Genomic DNA, 18583 nt, shown 5'->3' with positions numbered 1-18583 from the left:
ATGTTTTCAACATCCACTCACCAAATTACGTATTATAATGACCTGGATGTTTTCAGAATTTTCTTTTAAATTAAGTTCTCCAACATTTTTCTTAGTAATTGAACAACAAACCATGCAAAGCAGAAAGCCAACATTTAACACTGAAAGTGAGTTTCAATATTTTATTAAAATAGCATATTTAACCACTGTTAACCAAGAATACGTTAACTTTGTCTCCCTCCCAACCCGGAACACGCAGCACAACACAGTAGTGATTTCAAATATCCTTGATCATGATAACCAACAGAAATACTTCAAAGTCAAGTTTGCAACTAAAAACTAGACCTTGGAAAAATTCTGAATTAAAAGAAACATAAAGCTCTCAAACAGAATTCTTTTATCCGCCCAAAGGATAAATGCCGGCACCCCACCCACCTGACAATCCTGCTGGGTTCTGTTTTGCTGTTTTCCTTTATGCATAGTATAACGTCTCCTTTATAAGTACCCACTTTTATAAATAAAATCGGCATTTTTCACCCCATTTAATGTTCCTTTTCAGCTTCACAAAGAAACCAGTAAATAAAACTGTCAATGACAGTCACGACGTATGCTCTCACAGCAAGATAAAAAACTCGAAAATATGCAGAGATGCATCTATGCTATTTTACATAAAAAGACAGATTTAAAAAGTGCAAGGCAAAATCTGCAGTTTTTTGAGGGGAGTTTTTAGGCACATCCATTTCTTTAAAGCAAGCTTCAGAATGAAATTCCAGTTTGTTCTTCATGACACCTGTTTAAGTCTTTCTTTAAAAAAAAAGAAGAAAGAAAAAAAAAATACATCCCATCAAGTGTGAACAGGAGGTGAGGTCTCAGTTATGGCGCGTCCGTCCTTTCTTTATTCTCGCGGGCTTTGGTTTGGGGATGTACTGATTGTTCGCCTGGTACTCGAGTTCTTTCCGGAAGTAGTGAATTGCTTTGTTTAGACCTTCTTCCAGCGGGACCTGTTGGAAGAGGGTGAGAATGAGAGACGGGGCCACTGCTGAGAAACAGCAGACTGTCCCAGGCTGCGTGGGAAGGAAGTGCGGACCTGTGGTCAGGGCTCTCTGGAGGGCCTCACAGCCCCGCATGCGGGTCACTATGGCAACTCTGTCAACCTGGAGCCAGAGGTCCTTCCAAAGCTGCCTTCAAAACGCGCTGTGCAATTTGACAAATTTCACCCCTAACTGACATAAAATGAGCTCTAACTCCCCAAGACCCCAAACCACCTCTGGCTCCAGGTTTGGTGTCTGCTCCAGTCTGAATCAGCTGCTAAGACCACTTTAGAAACAACGCACACATGACCCTTCCTCTCAGAAGAAGTCCACCGTGGGGGGAAGGTGATTTGGGAGGCACCCGTGTCTGATCTAGAGGCTTCACTCACCCGTGAGACATCTGCCCTTTGCACTCTCACCCACAGTGACCCAAGAGGCTGAGTCTGAGAGGGATCCATACACCACAGAAGCAATCTCAATTTGGAGCTGCCCTGCGGCAAACAGGAAACAGATCAAACCAGCTGCCCGTGAGAAGAGGAGGAGCGTGGAGGAGGAACGGCCAAGGGCCCTGAGACCCCTGAGACCCCAGGAGAGATGGCTGTGCCTAGTGTCTTGACTGGGGCCACTACTTCACAGGTGTAAAAACAGATCAAAGCTTATCAAATGGTACATTTTACCCAGAGGCAGTTTGCTGGATGCCAACTGTACCTCAACAAAGCTGTTAAAAACACACACGCAGGAAAATGAAGATGTAAATAAAAGCTTCTTTGGACAAAATCCCTCAAAAACTTCTTAGGAATTAAAACTACTAGCAGAAAGATAAACTAGTGGTAGATGCCTCATATTCTAAAAATGTTAGAATATTCCACTTTTCTTTTTAAAACCATAATTAGGCACACACCTGTGCCAAATGCTCACCTTTGTTTTTTTTTCTTTTTTGCTTTCTGGTGAGGAAGATTGGCCCTGGGATAAACATCTGTTGCCAATCTTTCTCTTTGTTCTCCCTCCTCAAAGCCCCAGCACATAGTTGTATATCCTGGTTGTAAGTCATTCTGAGTTCCTCTATGTGGGACACCACCACAACACAGCTTGATGAGCGGTAGTAGGTCCACACCCAGGATCCGAACTGGCAAACCCCAGGCCACGGAAGTGGAGTGTGTGAACCCAACCACTCAGCCATGGGGCTGGCCCTGAATATTATACATTTAAACTGCAGACAAATATTAATGCCCACTGTAGACACACCTCACCTAATGTAGAAGCAGGAGTTATTACGTGGTGAACACGTATTTAACTTTGTTCAAAATGCTTCACTTAAACCATAGGTTCTATTTACAACGAGACCATGGCACGTGCCTTCTAAACATGAAGGCCTCTGCTTGCTGCAACCTGTTCTGTGCAGCTGGGATGATGACAAAAGTAGATTTCGTCACCTAATGATCGTGTTTCTATTTCATTCAACAACTTTCTGTGGCCCTCAGCAGCTAGCTTCGACCTGCAGGTCACAGCAAAGAAGAAGCCTTTTATCTTTAGACTGGAACCCTCATCCTCTAAGCATCGCCATTCTCGGTTTCCACTGACTCAGCTCTCGGAAGGGAGCAGTCCGGCACGCCACCACCATAGGCCGCGTTTGTTTACTGATTATCCTGAGTTGCAGGCACTTGACAAACAGCCTACACAGGGAGAGGCTGACCCTAAACTGCTCTCATCTACCCAAAGACAGATCCTCCGAAAGGAATCAGCCATCATCTCTCCCCTCCCAGAAGTGCCATCAACCAGGGGCACGACTGTCACCACAGAGGAGACTAGTTGACGCCACATAAAGCCTGTCACAAACCATCACAGCTCCATCTTTTCTTCTAAGGGCCCATTCACCTTTCCCAATATCACCTCCTCCTCTCTCAGAGGCCCACGTGCCCCCTTTCCCTGAGCAGATGGTATTTGCGCCTGAGTTCTAAGCCACCCCTTTGAGGTACTTATTTTCCCTTGGGAAATTCCCATGTATACAAGAGGTACATGTTAATAACTTTCTGTTCACTCTTCTCTTGATCTGTTTTTTGTCACACAGGGTTCTCAGCTAAGAACTCGGAAGGGTAGAGGGAACATTACTTTTCCTCCCTACACTCAGTACTACATACATTTTTAAAAGGTGAACAGATTGTGGCTGCGCCCTGCCTCTCTGTGCCTGTGACCCGACAGGGAGGCAGCCACAGCCCACGGAGGCACACCTGGGACGGCCCTACGTCTATCGAGCGCCGACAGTGCGCCAGTCTCTGCGGCAGCCGCAGGGGCACCGCACACAAGCCCAACATGCCGCTGCCCTCAGGGAGGGCACATTCTGGCAGGGCCCCGGGGGAGCGGAGGAGCAAAGAGGGAAGGCGGAGGCGCTACAGAAGGTAAATGGGGTGAACTTGTGCCCACAGGTGTGGCTGCCTAGGAAGGCCTCTCTAAACAGATGGCCTCTGAACTGAGGCCTGAAGGACAGAAGGCAGCAGCCACGCACAGCCCCAGCCACAGGCGGCCCTGGAACCTGGGCAGCTTGGGGGACACAGGGCCTGAGAGGACAAGCACTCTAGGGCAGGGGAGGAGAACATTCTTGCAGTCACAGCAAGGGCCTGACAGTCTGCGAGCAAAGGAAAGGCATGGAGACCCCCTTGTTTCCTCGCCTGCAGCCTCTGTCTCTCCAACCTGGTGTCCTGCCTGCACCAGAGCCGGTGGACTAGCTCACCCCAGTTCACACGGCAGCCTCGCCCAACCCTGCACGCGCCAAGACGGGCTTGACTGAGCAGAGACAGGCAGGTCCACACAGGCCCAGAGCACACGGGGCCATCCCCCTCAATGCTGCTTCCACGTGAGTTTATGAAGGCAGAGCCCCCAGCAGGCCAAGCCACTTGCCCCATAACAGAGAATGAGACACATGACACAAGAAGCTACGTGATGACCTGGAAAAAACCCTCCCCTCCAGTCTGCCCAGATGCCTGAGCCCACCTCGCTCCACTGGGGGCTACCCAGCAATAGCTGGTGCCCACGAGGACACGGACGTGGCCTGTGGAGACCTTTTTCCGTGAGGCCACGTCACTCCCCGACACTTACCACAGGCTCCCAGCCCAGCATCAGCTTCGCCTTTTTGATGTCTGGTTTTCTTTTCTGTGGATCATCCTGAGCTTCGGAGAGAAACTGAATTTCACTTCCACTACCTGAGTTGTTAAAAAAAGAAAAAGGTAAGACAGAATCACAAACCAGTAGACCTCTGACTTCTACTGTACATGTCACAATAAAATCCCGTCTGGGCAGATAAGGGTGCAGGCTGCACAACACCCCCTCACAGAGTCGCCTTGCCGTGGGAGGGACTGTCCTTCTGGCCTCTCCAGAGCTCGGGGAGGAGCGGCTCCTCTGCCTCTACAGCCTGAGCTACCCCGAACGAAACAGGAGGGTGTGCCTCACACTGCCGGCTCCAAGGCAGACCACCCGCCACCAGCTGACACAGCAGGCATGCCCACCAAGACGACTCCAAAGTAAGTAAATACAGCAAACATGGTGTGTGGTGGTCTGTGACACTGATGTCCCCAGTGAGCCACACCTGGGGTGTTCACGCCTTGGAGTAATCAGCAAGCTTCAACTTGTTTAACTAGTAGAGTAGGGGGAATGACCACAGGCCAGTAAGGGGCTGACGCCTTACATAAACCTGGCCACTTATATGCGCCTGCAGCATCGAGTCCTGAGCCAACACCTAAAATGGCCAGTCATCCTGGAGAGACCATGTGCAGAAGGACAGAGAAGCCTGACTTGTCCAGCATCCTAGCTGCGTCCAGAGCCTGCTGACCAGTAGAATGTAGCCACAACAGTGACCATCAGCCAGACGTGCAGAAGAAACTCCAAGGGGAGGCCAGCCCTGATGGAAGAATCTCGAGCAGATGAAACGGTGGTTGCTTCCAGCCACGGTGGTGTGGGGGTGGTGTCTGCACAGCCACTCACAGAAACACGTGGTTATACCGCGGCCCACTCAGGTTTTAGACTAATGCTTCTCAAACATCAATGTGCACACACAATCACCTAGGATCTTGTCAAAATGCAGACTCTGGTCCAGGAGACGCGAGCAGGCTGTGCAATTTTGCATTTCTAACGCGTGCCTGGATGATGCTGAGGATGCTGTCCTGTGGGCCCCACTCTGGGCAGCGAGGTTTTTGATGGCCCAGGTGCCACATTAGCTGTTATCTGAGCATGCTCCTTCCTTACTTGGGTAGGGACAGACAGATTCAGAACAGAAAAGCTGGGGAATGGATCTGAATGGAGGCTGCTGGAGCCACGAGATGCTTCTGTTTCCGTCTCCAGAAGAGCATCCCCTCTCCTGTCCAACTGTCCAGACTTGATGAGAACAATGCTGGTGGACGACAGCTCAACTCCAGGAAGGACAAGCCTGAAGAATCAATCCAGCCAAGAGTAGGGTCTGGAGAGCCAGTCCAGAACATCCTGTATGACATTCACCCTTAGTCCAGCCAACCACACTCCATCCAAGTTGTGTCTTCACTCAAATTTCTCAATCAATCCCATAAAACAGACACCCCCAAGCGCCAGACTCCCCAGAGCTCCATAAGCCTGATGATGTGACAGAGGGCTCACCCAATACGTCTGCAACCCAAGGGCTGGCTGGAAGTACACAAACTTCCTGTGGCTTAAGAGCAGACCCTTGACAGGGGCTACTCCCCGTGTCTACACTGCCCACAACGTTTCACGGCCAGGTTGGCCAGAACTGTAAACAGAACATAAAACTCGCCAACAGGTTCCATCAGAAACGCACAAGCTGGTGTCACTCTCCCTGCTCCCTGCAACTCCATGCTCCTCACTGCCAGCTCTGGAAACCAAACAACGGCCAGTGTGCAGAAGGACCCAACGCAAGCCCGTCCCGAGCACTGGGAACAATCTTCTTCCCACTCCACAGACCTGCAATTCCAACTGTGAACAACACCGGCCTCCTTCCCTATCCCCTTCGTCTGTATCTTTCCACTACTTAATTAAGAATCAGAAAACAATTAAGTGTTCCTGATAAAGTTCTGCTTTTTATCTACCTGATTCAATTACCCTGCATTCATTACCCATTTCCTAGTCAAGGTGTGATTAACTGATAGGGTAAGTGCAGCCGGTTTTCCTTCAGGAAGGTGTTTGTCCTACTTACCAACAAGGGTTTTAATTAACTGAGCAAATTCTAGGATGGTGTGCTCTTCTGGGTTCCCCTGAGGAAGAAACGGTTTCTGGTTATGAGTGTAATTGAGGCAGCGGCCCCTCCCCCCAAACCACACGCAGTCTTCAAGGACGTTCTGGGCACCTCAGGAATCTCCAGGCTCCTGCCTCTTGTCTCATGTCTCAAGATGCCGACTCCTCAACTTGGCCAAGCGCTACACTTACCTGTCTTCACCTCTGTCCTCTGGACTCACGGTTCACAAGGACACCCTCTAGCCCAGCTGAGAGTATCTAACGTGGGCGCATGCGCTGGCCGAGTCACCAGGACAGACAACTGTTGTATCTAACGTCACTGCAAGTGCAGTGTCACTTTGTATAAGTTTGTTGTGCAAAATTAGCTCTCCTAAGACAACGTAGTTCCTTCTCGGTGTACTATGTCAACAACTTAAGTAATTAGGGACTTGCAAACTCACACACGAAAGCCCTAACAGGAATGAAATGACTCACGGAGGGAAAGACTCAATGTGGCTGACAAAGCATACTCAGCTTTTGGGGGGCTTTAAGAGAAACCATTTTCTCCTTTTTTCCCTCCCACCACACACCGCAGCAGCCACTGCCCCGTCCCTTCCCAATCCTGCTACTCCTACTTGCCACCCTACTCCCGATCCTAAGAGACCACCAGCAAGTTTGGCAATTTCATATCTTAAAGACACTTCATCCCCAATTTCCTAGTCTGCTCTGAAGCTAGAAGGTAAGAGAGGCAGGCAGGGACCCTGGCCCTCAATATGGGCACAAAAAAAGGTACAGCTAGCAATGTGGAGTGGTGGGAATCTGGGAGAAGGTGGCCCAGTTTTTATCAGGGCTACTGGCAGACACACTCTTCAGACTTTAGAAAAGACAGGTTTCTACAAGAGATGGGCATCTCCAAATGTCCCAGTGCAAAGGCCCCCAGCAGGAGGAAGGAAGCAACATGGTATCTAAAGAGCGAGCGTGGATACTCAAGGAGATCCTGGACAACGTGCTCATTTTAAAGGGCACGTAGGGAAAACACAGGGAGCAGCTGGCAGGGCCTTTACAGCGTCAGGTCAGCAAATGCTCACAAGACACATCTATTCTGCTTTTAACCACATGTTCCTTCAGCAGCTCACGAAGCTAGCACCGGCTGGGTGCTTGCAGCCACTTGTATCCCTGAGCCAACCAACGGCCCCACAGGGATCGGCCGCTCCAGGGGCCACTCTTCCCTGTTTGGGAAGGGCTCCCTCCCAACTCAGTGGACAAGGAACGCGATGGAACATGCTCAAGATTGCTGGTTACAGAAAAAAGTACAAGACAGGTTTTTGAGTGATATGGTTTCCAAGAAATAAGCAGACATGGCCACACCTGTTTGAGAGTCCCAAACATTATAGGAAGTAGGAGAGGGGATCTGGGAGAAGCCCCTGAAATAGAGCCCACGGCACTGTCCAGGTGAGGCAGTGTTAGGTGGCTCCCTAATGAGCTAAGGGGCTCTCGTGTCAGTTGCCATCAACAGAAGCAGAACATCTTGAATGCTGGACAGTCTACACTGGACACTTCCCATTTAAACAAGATGGAGTGAAGCCATTCAGAAGACAGTGACGGAAAGGGAAGAGGACTCCAGCATGCCATGGCTCTGGCTGAAAGAGCTGGAGAGGAGAAGACTCCGGGGTATGACCGTGCCCTTAAATCCCTGGAAAGCGGTCACAATGCAGAGGCATCTGACTAGCTGTACATGGTCCCCCAGGTGGAGAAGTAAGGCCAGTGGGCAGGCGCACAGAGAATGAGATTCTAGTCCTTGACCTAAGGAAAAACTTCCCGTCAGCCAGAACTGGCCAAAGACAGAATGAACTGCTTTGGGGGGAAGCAAGTTCACCAGCACTGCCAGTGTTTAAGGCTGGGAGGGAGACCGGGCAAACCAGCCTTATAGTCCCGGCAACAGAGAGACTCTGAAAGCGGTGGGGGAGGAAGCAACAAAGGTGGTCTGCACGGCTGAACCACAGAGTGCCCGGAAGACTTTCTGGACAACCTCCATCTTCTGAAAACTCATTCTACCAAGTCTTAGACAGACTATCTGCACACCGAATGATGGAGAAAGGAAGGCACACAAAATGCCCCTGTATACCACCAAGAGGATGTACAGATTTCTACGCGGGCCCTTCAGGTGGACGAAGCTAGTTTAGTGCTGCTTACAGCCCGCATCCCCGTCGTGCGGATGCTGTACTTCTTTATAACTCTTACTTTACTGTGCTTTGTGTTTTCCTCTAGCGTCCACATTCAACAGGCAACACTCAAGCAAGTCCTCAGTGTGCTGATGGCAAGTAAAGCCAAGCCTGGTGCTTCTCACGGGTTCATGGAAGAATGAAACTGGGCTGTCCTGGAGACACGGAAGGGGAGGCTGGACTCACCAGGTTGACCGGGCTGCTGACGTTGCTGTTCATGAGAGCCACAAGGCCATTCACGAGGTCACTAGAAAAGAAGGGAAGGCCAGGTCAGGCGCCGCCTGCTGAGGCACGCTGGTGCCGAGTGTCGGACACGCCCCCTCCCAGAGGAAAGCCAAACCCAATGGAAAACTGAACGTCAAAATAAAATCCTGCACAGAAGAGGGAGCTGAGAATGCTCAAGTATTAATGGATGAAATGATATGATATCTGGGATTTGCTTTCAGTGGATGGGGTAGAATGGTTAAACAGGATAGAAACTGAGCAATGGGCTTGAGTTCTCAACTTTGTATATTTCTGAAATCCTTTAACAATTAAAAAATAAAAATAAGTTAAAATAGGCACACACCCAAAAAAGATGGCGTTTACACAACTTTCTGATGAAAGTCCATGGTTAACGTGAACCCACGTAGTTGGCCCGTACAAAAGCAGATGATTTTTTAAAAAGTAAGATCCACCGAAATGAAAGGACTCCAGTATGTAACTCCCATACTGGCAAATCACAGATACAGCCAAACAATACCAAGTGCGGAAATAAACTGGAACGCCGCTCCCTACTCCCTTGCCCTTCAGTTCACCACCCCCCAAGGAAACAGCTCGTATGAAACGTCAGGGGTGTCTGGATGCGGCAAATGGATCGTGATTGGCAGGGCCATGAAGGTGAAGATAAGTAAGCAAATTTTCGCTTACCAAGGTTTGGTTCTTATTTTCAGAAGCTTTAAAGTGTGGCTCTGTTAAAAAAAAGTTACTTCGTAAAAATGACACCTCACTGCTCTCCACAAGCCCCTCTCAGTCTATTTTCACCAGCTGTATTTCTGAGAAGACTTGAAATCCTGCTCTGGCAATCCAGTGAAGTCCATTTTGAAGCCTCTCCCTCCTCCTCCAGCATTACCAGCAAGGAGCAGGGCACTAGAGTGAACTTCCAAAAGAAAACCTCAGCTTTTGCTTTCCTTTTGGTTGAAATAAAGGTTTTTTTTGGTGGGATATTTAGTAAACCAACTGTTTTCTGGGTTTTTGTTTATGACAAATGGGTATTTTATATGAACGTGCCTAAAGTCGTTCTAGTTTCACAGATCAAGCACAGACGCAAATATCTGAGGACATCAGATGATTTCTCTTTTCTGGAAACTGGCAAAAAGTCACTTCATCACTATGGCAGTAATTACTACATCGCAACATGTTCTCTCATGGCACACGTCTCTTCATAGTCAGGGGAAGACATTAAAAGCTGCCACTCAGGGGCATCCACAGCCATTTGTAATATTGAAATGCGAAGGGGTCCATATCAAGCTCGAGGACGACTGACTCTTACGCAATCATCCTCATTGGGGGACGCGACGGGGGTGGGCTGTGTACCTTTTATGTAATAAATCCGCAACTTTTAAGGTCAAAATGGCATAGATCACACTCATTTAACCTGTAGCTCTTTAAAAGTGTCATTTTGACAAAGTGACTTTTTAAAATAATATAGCATGCCTTTGTTATGTGGATGAGGACGTACCCTGACCATGAAAATACCAAACACGGTCATGCCAAGATGTTGATGCGCATGATCACCTAGACCTCAGAAACCAGGAAATGCTGCCTCAAGGCAATCATGGATTTTGTAACAGTTAATTTGGAAGAGTAACTATGGAGTCAGACATTGTGCTGTGTTTTTTTTTTTTTTTTGGTGAGGAAGATTTACCCTGAGCTAATATCTGTTGCTAATCCTCCTCTTTTTTTGTTTTTTGCTCAAGGAAGACTGTCCCTGAGCTAACATCTGTGCCAATCTCCCTCTACTTTGTATGTGGGATGCTGCCACAGCATGGCTTGATGAGTGGAGTAGGTCCACACCTGGGAGCCGAACCTACAAACCAGGGCCACTGAGGTGGAGCACATCAAACTTAACCACTATGCCACAGGGCCGTTCCTAGACACCACGCATTTTTAACCATGAAGTAAAAGATTATCAGTTTCTAAAAAATAGCTTATTAAAAACAGGAAGCTTTGGTAGTTAACTACCAGAGCTGAGTCTTGAACACGTCAAAGTGCATGAGGGGAACCCTGTGGCTGAGTCTGTAAAGTCACAGAGCCTCACCATCTCAGGCCCCATGACCCGAGAGAACATGGCCAGAGCTGGGGAGGCAATGATGACTGTGACAAAGAAAGGCCTTCTGAAAGGGATGTCCCAACGCTTCTGAAATGTCCCAGTGTTCCTGGCGACACGACATGAGTGCTCTTTCCCAGGTGTTGCTGGCATCTGGGACGATGAACGTGCGTGTGAGCCACACCTGGGCAGGCCGCACTCGAGGGGTGTGTTTGTCCTGAACTGGGATGGAATGTGGCACATGCACCACTGAATTCTTAAAATATTTTAATCACTAGCAAAAAGAAGTATCTGAGGCTATTTTAAAATGAACTTTGTATCTGCTACCTTTGAAATAACGGGAACAGTAAGCAGAATGGGCTCTGATTTCCCTTCACTGGCTCACTACTCTTTCCTGCGGTGTTACAGCTGGAGAAGTTCAGGGAACACTGATGCGGCTGAAGGAAACTGAGTGTAACTGAAGACCGCAAGACTCCCTCCAGAAGGGGCACGGCGTCAGGGAAGGGGGAGGGTGGGGGGGGGGACACAGTATTCTGAAAAGATGGCAATCAACACAGCCCGATAGAGAAAGGTGCCACCGCAGTTTCCTCGGAGCACGTGGTGCCTGGGTCAAGTGCTCTGACATGAAAACGATCCTGAAGGGGGTAGCTGCCACTTCCTGGTTAAGTCCCTTCTTAGGGTGTTTGGGGAACAAAGTGGGCCAGTCATTTTATACTCCCAGGCTTTCTGCCCTCCTTGGCAAGATGCTAATGGGTGGAGAGAAAAAAACACTGACCACTATAAGTGTTTATTCACGGCTTTCTTTTGGACTAAATGTGGAAATTCACAAACACTTCCAGGAAAAATCTACAGCGGTTGTTTTGCTTTCTTTTTCCTAGCAGTTCCATTTCTCAAAGCAATGTCCACCTGGGACCCTCACATAATCAGATGGTCTCTGTGACTGCTCCAGCTGAGGTGGGGGCTGCCCAGACCCTCACCCCATTGCCACTACGTGGCCCCTACAGCACCCCCGGGACAAGCTCAAGACACCAGGAATAGCATTTTCCAACTGCCTGACATTACAGGGTATTTGTATGGAAAAATGAAAATATATTGTGCCAAAATACAGGCTGGATTCTACAGTGATGTAGGATACCAGAAACTTACACAGAATTCACAGTAACAGTGTCCTGTGAGAAAATATTCTGGTATACGTAACTGCCTATATGGTAACTCTTCTCTCAGAACACAAACTCCATTTTAAAATTTGTCATCAACTGAACTGATCAAGAAAAATTAGATTTATGAAGATTACCAAGAAAACAATAAAAATTACCATGTGAGACTACTCAACAAAGTTCTTAAACACATTCTTATCTGCCTTTAGTTTCAGCACAAAATTGAATATTGGGACACTCATTTTTCTCTCTCTGAGGACAACCTCATCCAGTCACAAATGGGTCAGACTTTGGAATCCGCAGGTTTGCTGGGCGACTAAGGCCAAACCTTACCCGGCCCGAACTGAGGCGACGGCCCTCAGCGCCGGGCACTGCACCTGTGCACCACTAGGTGGCAGTAAAGGAGCAGCACTTGAGTCCTGAGTCATGGATGGCCACATGACATTCCAACTTTTAAAAAGAGAATGGCAGGAGCTTTCCCATCTGAAAATTAAAATGAACTTTTTTGGGAAGATTAGGCCTGAGCTAACATCTGCCACTAATCCTCCTCTTTTTTGCTGAGGAAGACTGGCCCTGAGCTAACATCCGTGCCCATCCTATTCTACTTTATATGTGGGACGCCTACCACAGCATGGCTGGCCAAGCGGTGCCATGTCTGCACGCAGGATCTGAACCGGCGAACCCTGGGCAGCTGAAGCAGAACGTGCACACTTAAGGGCTGCGCCACCAGGCCAGCCCCTTAAAATGAACTTTTAACCAAGACACGCTGTTAGAGTTGTGAAAACAGTTAACGTGTAAGACAGACACGACTGTTGGGTCTGCACGGCGCCTGCTGGGCCGCCGCTCGTGCAGGGCCGGCGTCTTACCTGACATACTGGAAGGCCCTTGTCTGCGACCCGGATCCGTACACCTGGGAGGAAACCGACAGTTAGGCCTCCTGGGAAAACCACACCCCAGACAGCGGGGTTCCCGAAAACGCCAGGGGCACAGACCGACCCCAAACTGATGCTGCAGGCAGGCACGCTCCCACCCACGCTTCACACTTCAAAGTAGAGTCCCGACTGTGGGAGGGCGCGGAACACTTGACGCGTGCACTCGGATGTGTCTAAGTCTGTCCTCAAGACAGTATCGGAAAGACTCCGCTTCTATGAGAGTCTTATGATGTGTCAGGTTCTGGGGACGGACATCTCCGAGTCCAGCAAGGTGATAGACCCACACGCAAACAGTAATCAGCACATCTAACGGGGTCCCCCACCCTGGCTCCCCGCCAGGCCAGTCCATAGACTCTGTGCGGATGAGGCAGGCGGACAGCTCGGTATTTTGACAGCCAGTTCCCGGGGTGATGCTAACGTGCGACCGAGGCTGAGAAGCAGCGGGAGACTCGGGACAGGAGACAGAGTTAGCAGGCGGGGCCTGCACTTGCACGTGTGTCCCCTGCACACGTGTCCCCTGTCCGTTTCCACATCTCACCGTCCATGCTGGCACACCTTCACCCGCTACCAAGCCTCTCGTCTACTTCCCACCTGGCGATTACTACTGCTCGTCTCTCAGGGACCAGCTCTGATGCTGCCTCCTTGTGATGCTTCCTCTGGCTCATTCCAAGAACAGAATGGCCTGCTCTGCCCTTTGTGCTCGCTGGCCCTCCCCTAATCTTCTAGACTCCGCTGCTCCTACCAGCTTCCCCCGGTGGGCGCCCCCTGGGACAGGAGTCTGACTCATCTTTGCCTCCTGCAGCCAGTTCTGGATGAACATGTGCTCAACAACAACCTGTGACTTCTGCAGTTTATACCACTTAACTGGAACGAAGAGACTCCCTAACCCCACAGTCACAGAGAACAGAGAGCCACGGACTGTTTGCTTGCTTTGCTTGTTGGCTTGTGGCGGAAAGAAGGCAGCTGGGAGGAGGGACTGCCTTCTGGAACAGCCTGATTTCCAAGCTGGATTATAACAGTGCTGGCGCCGCCAGACAAAGAGGAGCCAGGAGGCCGAGCGCTCTGCAGACAGCAGCTCCACTGGCCCCACTCCCCCATCAGCCTCCCAGGGCTCAGTCCACTGGCTCTGAGAAGGAGAGAGGGGAAGGGGCAGCCCCATCCATCCCCAGTGCCTTCTCTGCTTTTGTTAAGCAGGGTGAAAGGGCAGTGTTGTCTTGGTAAGTGTTTACATGCGCCAGTGTCATGGGTGCACCACGTCTACCTGAGGGTCTGTCCTAGCTGGAAGGCCTCACGTGAGGAAAGGCTGGGGCAATACCGATTCATGCAGATTTCTGTCTGCAGACGTAACAATGGCAGCAGCACATGTCAGTGAATGAAAACTGAGGAAAGATGGGGTGGGCCTCTGACTTGCGCTTCGCTGGCAGTTCTGTCTGACCCCAATTCTCTGGCCTCGCTGACCCCCAGGATATATCTGGCTGAGTCAGAAAGAAAGCAATGGGCCTGGTTAAGTAGGACAGAGGGTCCACCCATTAGTGAATGGCCGGCTTGTCATGCTGGAAATCCACCCTCCAGCCTAGTCCTGTCGGTGTAACACTTATATATATCTACACGCATATTTTTCCACAAGTTTATTTTGAAGATGGGGTCATGGAAGCTCCGAGCGCTACAGTGACCTGCATCCAGCAGAGTAGACACTGCCTTGCCTGCAAGTCCAGGATTCTTTCTCCTCCCCGGCTGCATCGACAGCTTCGGAGCTGCCTGCAGTCTCAGCTGTACACTATGACTCGCAGGCTGGCCCCAGGCCATTCTCCAATCTCACTGCCATGTGAGGCCCAGATTTAGGCCAGACTCGTCAATCCGAGTCACAGCGCCCCATAAGGGGTAGGTCTGTGTGGGCAGCTACACCCTTGTGCGTCTGCACCCACCCACCCTTCTCGGGTTTGCCCGGTCACAGCGGAGGGCACAGACACACCTCTGTCTGCTCTCTGTGCATCGCCCCACCGCACTCACTCAGGGTCACTGTGATGGCGGGTCTGCTGTTGGGTTCCGGCACATTCGTGAAGAGCCCACTGCATGAGCAGAGCAGCAACAAGCCTGGATGAAGGCTCGGTCTTCAGTCCGATCAGCCCTCGGAGCTGATGCAGCAGCACGCACAAAGGAACACACGGGGCAGCTTCTCGTCTCACCCAGGCATGCGGGCGGGCACACGCTGAGGGCCCCCAGGCTGCCGAAGCCAGGGATGGCACAGGTTGGAAGGGGCCGCCAGGGTGAGGAGCCTAAAGAAGCGTGCCAAACCCTTTTTCAGGAACAGGGAACTGTGATGGAGACGCTTAGCAGGTGGAACGTCACCTAATCCCAGAGGAAGGTTCAGAGCGACAGACTGGGAAGTCCACAACAGCTCCCAAAGACTGAAATAAACTGCATCTGCTGTGCCTTCCCACAGCCGCCTTGAGAAAGTGCCCTCTGGGAGGGGCAGGCATGACCAGGAGGCCAGGCTGTCTTCAGGCACACTTCTTCCCTGACTCCATCGCCATAGGGCTCTGGTGGCCTGGGGTCAACTGCAGGCACCACATTCGTCAGGGGGAGCTCAGCCTACTCCCCAAGGTCCAGTGGCAAAAGTCCCTCAGCAGCACCCCTTCCACTGAGGTCTCACTTGATATCAGTGTGGCAACCCGGCCTCAGGGGCAAGTCCTCAATACGGGAGGAGGCACTGGAAGGGCCATTGTGCCTGGCTGCGGCAGGAATGCTTGGATCCTGGGCACCCCAGGGTACAACTCTCCTGGCTCCTGTGGATGCAGCCTTGAAGATGTGCTCCAGTGTGCGCGTGAGCTAAGATGCAACATGAGCGGCATCCTGGACCCCTCCCCCTGGCATCCTTCTAAAGTCCTGTTGGACGTAAGTTTCTATAGTATATCATACTCTCCCATCCATATTTTGGTTTAAATCAGCCGCGCTATATCATCAACACAGTATTTTGCAATATGAAGACTTATAATTCACGTGTGTCATATTTACTCTGTGTGGCTCAATGTGAAAAAGTAAAAAGGGGGCTGTGTGTGTGTGTGTGAGAAAATGCTATGCCCTGCTCCCAGTACCCCTCCCTGACCTCTGGAATGCACCTGGAACCCCCGTGCACAGCCCTCTCCCATGACAGGGCACACAGGGCAGAGACAATACCCCGTTTACAGAGGTGGCCCAAAGCAGGTGTGTAACAGAAGCCAGAACATGAATAACGCAGGGACCGTGCTGACAGCAAGTGCTCTGCACGGCCCCCCAGAGACCTTGTTTTCCTCTGAGAGAAGACAGGGGCACTTCTAGCCGCTCTGGTTTCACTTCACAGAATGGGAGAGACACAAGGGGGCTCCAGGCCCTCTTCAGGTCTAGGTAACAGAGGGCGGTGTGCAGGTCAAAGCCACATGGGATTCCGGAAGTACCAAAAGGGAGAGGCAGGCCGGCGGGTGGACAGGCAGCTGGGAGCACAGGGAGCACCAGTGAGGGGCAAAGTGAAGGGAGCACCATGGGGGAGCACCACATCACGTCCAAGGCTGTGCCTCACGCACCTGAGATGCACGAACACAGGCTCAAAGTGAGGAACTGCCTATCACACTTCGTGTGGGTACGGAGGGTGAGTAAACTGACTGTGGCCTGGTCTTAGAAGGATGGTTTCTCCAAAATTGCCCTTTGGAAAAACAGCAAAACTTTTACAATGATATAGACCCAGATTCAAACCCAGTTCTGCCACATCCTGGCTGTCCTGGAAAAATTCATCTCAATAAAGTTTTCTCATCTGCAAACTGAGATAATCACAGTAAGGTGGCAAAATGGATTTTGACCCTGCTGCAAACACGTGTATGCATGCGTGTGTGTGCACGTGTGTTGTAAGTGAATTGTGAGCTAAAGTCTCTTCAAAATAAACTTACTACGCCAGCTCCAGCTGAACCATACTCATCTACCATCTCAACTTTCTAACCTGGAACAGTATTTCCTGAGTTTGTATGTGATTCAGCTTCGAATACAGCTCCTGCGCACGACTCACAGAGCCGAGCAGGGCAGTCCCTGAGCCACCCTAACAGGCATCGGATGGGGCAGTGACTCAGAACGCTAAGACGTGCCCCAAGAATGAAATTGCCGACGGATAAGATAACAGAAGGTTTCAGAGAAGAGCAGCCCGAAGCTAAGTGATTTCATGAACCCAGCTTGGAAAATGGAGGACAAGATACTGAGCTGTTCCCAACGACCACTAGGGAGGTCTTTAGTCTCAGAAATGACTTGGAAATATAGCAGAAAGGGAAAAAGATGGACACACCTCTTTATTCTCCTTCCCGAATAAACCCAGTGTTCCCAAAGACGGGCTGGAGTGAGAGAATCAGGATGTGTGACCCCTCCCCCAAGAATTCTCCAGAGAACCATGCGACAAAAGCAAGACATGCTATCTCAACTGGACAGAAAGGGATGAAAAGTTATCAACTTCATCAAATCACTGAACGGAAGGAGAACTCTGCGTGACAGGAGGAAACAGACGCATTCGGAAAGGCCTCCCCGAGGACACTGCCTCCTGCCCCCAGCGGCGTCTGGAGAAGACTAAACCCGAGGGCCTGGACCAACTACAGTCCTGGACGGCACCAGCCTTCTTTCTCCTTCTGTCGCTGGCACAGAAGCTTGTGCGGCATGAAGACAACACATGAGTTATGACCGTCTGTCCATAATAGGCACATTCTGGGGAGGGCTAGGGACTTGCTCTTGGGCTGGGGACACTTGGGGCCTGGCTGCTGCCCAGGAGGCAATAAATCCAGAAGTTGCTTCTCGGAAGGCTCTTGCCATTTACTCTGCAAACAAAGCAGCTCTGATCTTGTGGTGTGAGCAGAGGGACCAAGCGCAGTGGCTAAAAGGCCCGAGTGTCCCTGAAGGCGAGGAGCTCTCCACAGAGCAGCCGGGGGAGGCCCAGGCACAAGAGGCTCAGAACCAAACAGCAGGCAGAGGGGACCAGGGACAGAGAGTCAGCTCCGCCTCGCAGTGACATAAAACTGCCAGCTTCCAGGACAGGGCACTGGGCCACCTGTGCTCATCACAGAGGGAAGCAGCCACCATAAACCCAATCATTAATTCCACCAGCATTTGTCACATGTCACCAGGAGCCGGGGACACCGCCTGAATAAAGCAAAGTTCCAACTTCTAAGAGCTTACACTCTAGGTGGGACTGGGGGCTGGAAAATTAACACTTCAGCTGGTAAGGAGCTCAACAAAGACAAAAAAGGTTAGGAAGGAGAGAGTAACAGGTGGGTGCCATCATACACGGAACAGTCCAGAAGGCTCCCCTAGTGAGCTGATGACTGAACAGGGAGATGCCCGGAAGAAAAATGCCCCTGGGGCAGACAGGAACACACGACTCAGCCTGTGGAGGCAGGGGTGAGGCCCACGTGTGCAGGCAGGAGAGGACCGCGTGTTATGCTCTCAAGAGATGAAAAGCCCTTGGAGCTTCTGACTTCTCTTGAAAGGCTACCTCTGGCTGCTGGGTCGAGAGCGCCCAACAGGGAGAATGAGAGTGGTTAGGAGTGACAGGGAGCGGGCGGCAGCAAGGACCGGAGCAGCAGGAGAGGGAGTGAGAAGGGGCTGGAGTCTGGATCTACTTGGGCAAGGCCACCAGATACGCCGGTGGATCTGATATATGGTGTGCGGGGAAGAGGACCGAGTGTGACCCCTGCACCCATCCGCAGGCACCGAGGCAGGGAGCCAGCACTTGGTGAGCCTGGAGGCAGGAGAGCAG

General features: G+C 50.8%; 1 protein-coding gene across 11 annotated transcripts in view; it reads right to left on the bottom strand.

The window, feature by feature from the left end:
• Nucleotides 1-789: 789 nt before the first annotated feature.
• The window catches only part of UXS1 (UDP-glucuronate decarboxylase 1), a 96065-nt gene continuing 78271 nt past the window's right edge, over nucleotides 790-18583 (bottom strand). For all 11 annotated transcript variants that reach the window (XM_044773086.2, XM_044773080.2, XM_044773081.2 and 8 more), the window contains 5 exons: nucleotides 12754-12797; nucleotides 8609-8669; nucleotides 6184-6241; nucleotides 4104-4207; nucleotides 790-980 (listed from right to left, as the gene is read on the bottom strand). In XM_044773086.2, coding sequence (XP_044629021.1) covers nucleotides 849-980; nucleotides 4104-4207; nucleotides 6184-6241; nucleotides 8609-8669; nucleotides 12754-12797 — 399 coding nt within the window. In that variant the 3' untranslated portion in view covers nucleotides 790-848. The remainder of the gene's footprint in view (nucleotides 981-4103; nucleotides 4208-6183; nucleotides 6242-8608; nucleotides 8670-12753; nucleotides 12798-18583) is intronic.

Source organism: Equus asinus, chromosome 6 (assembly GCF_041296235.1).
Source record: "Equus asinus isolate D_3611 breed Donkey chromosome 6, EquAss-T2T_v2, whole genome shotgun sequence".
NCBI lineage: Eukaryota > Metazoa > Chordata > Mammalia > Perissodactyla > Equidae > Equus > Equus asinus.
Note: the sequence above shows the minus strand (reverse complement) of the source record. Positions and strands in the feature narration are given on the sequence as shown.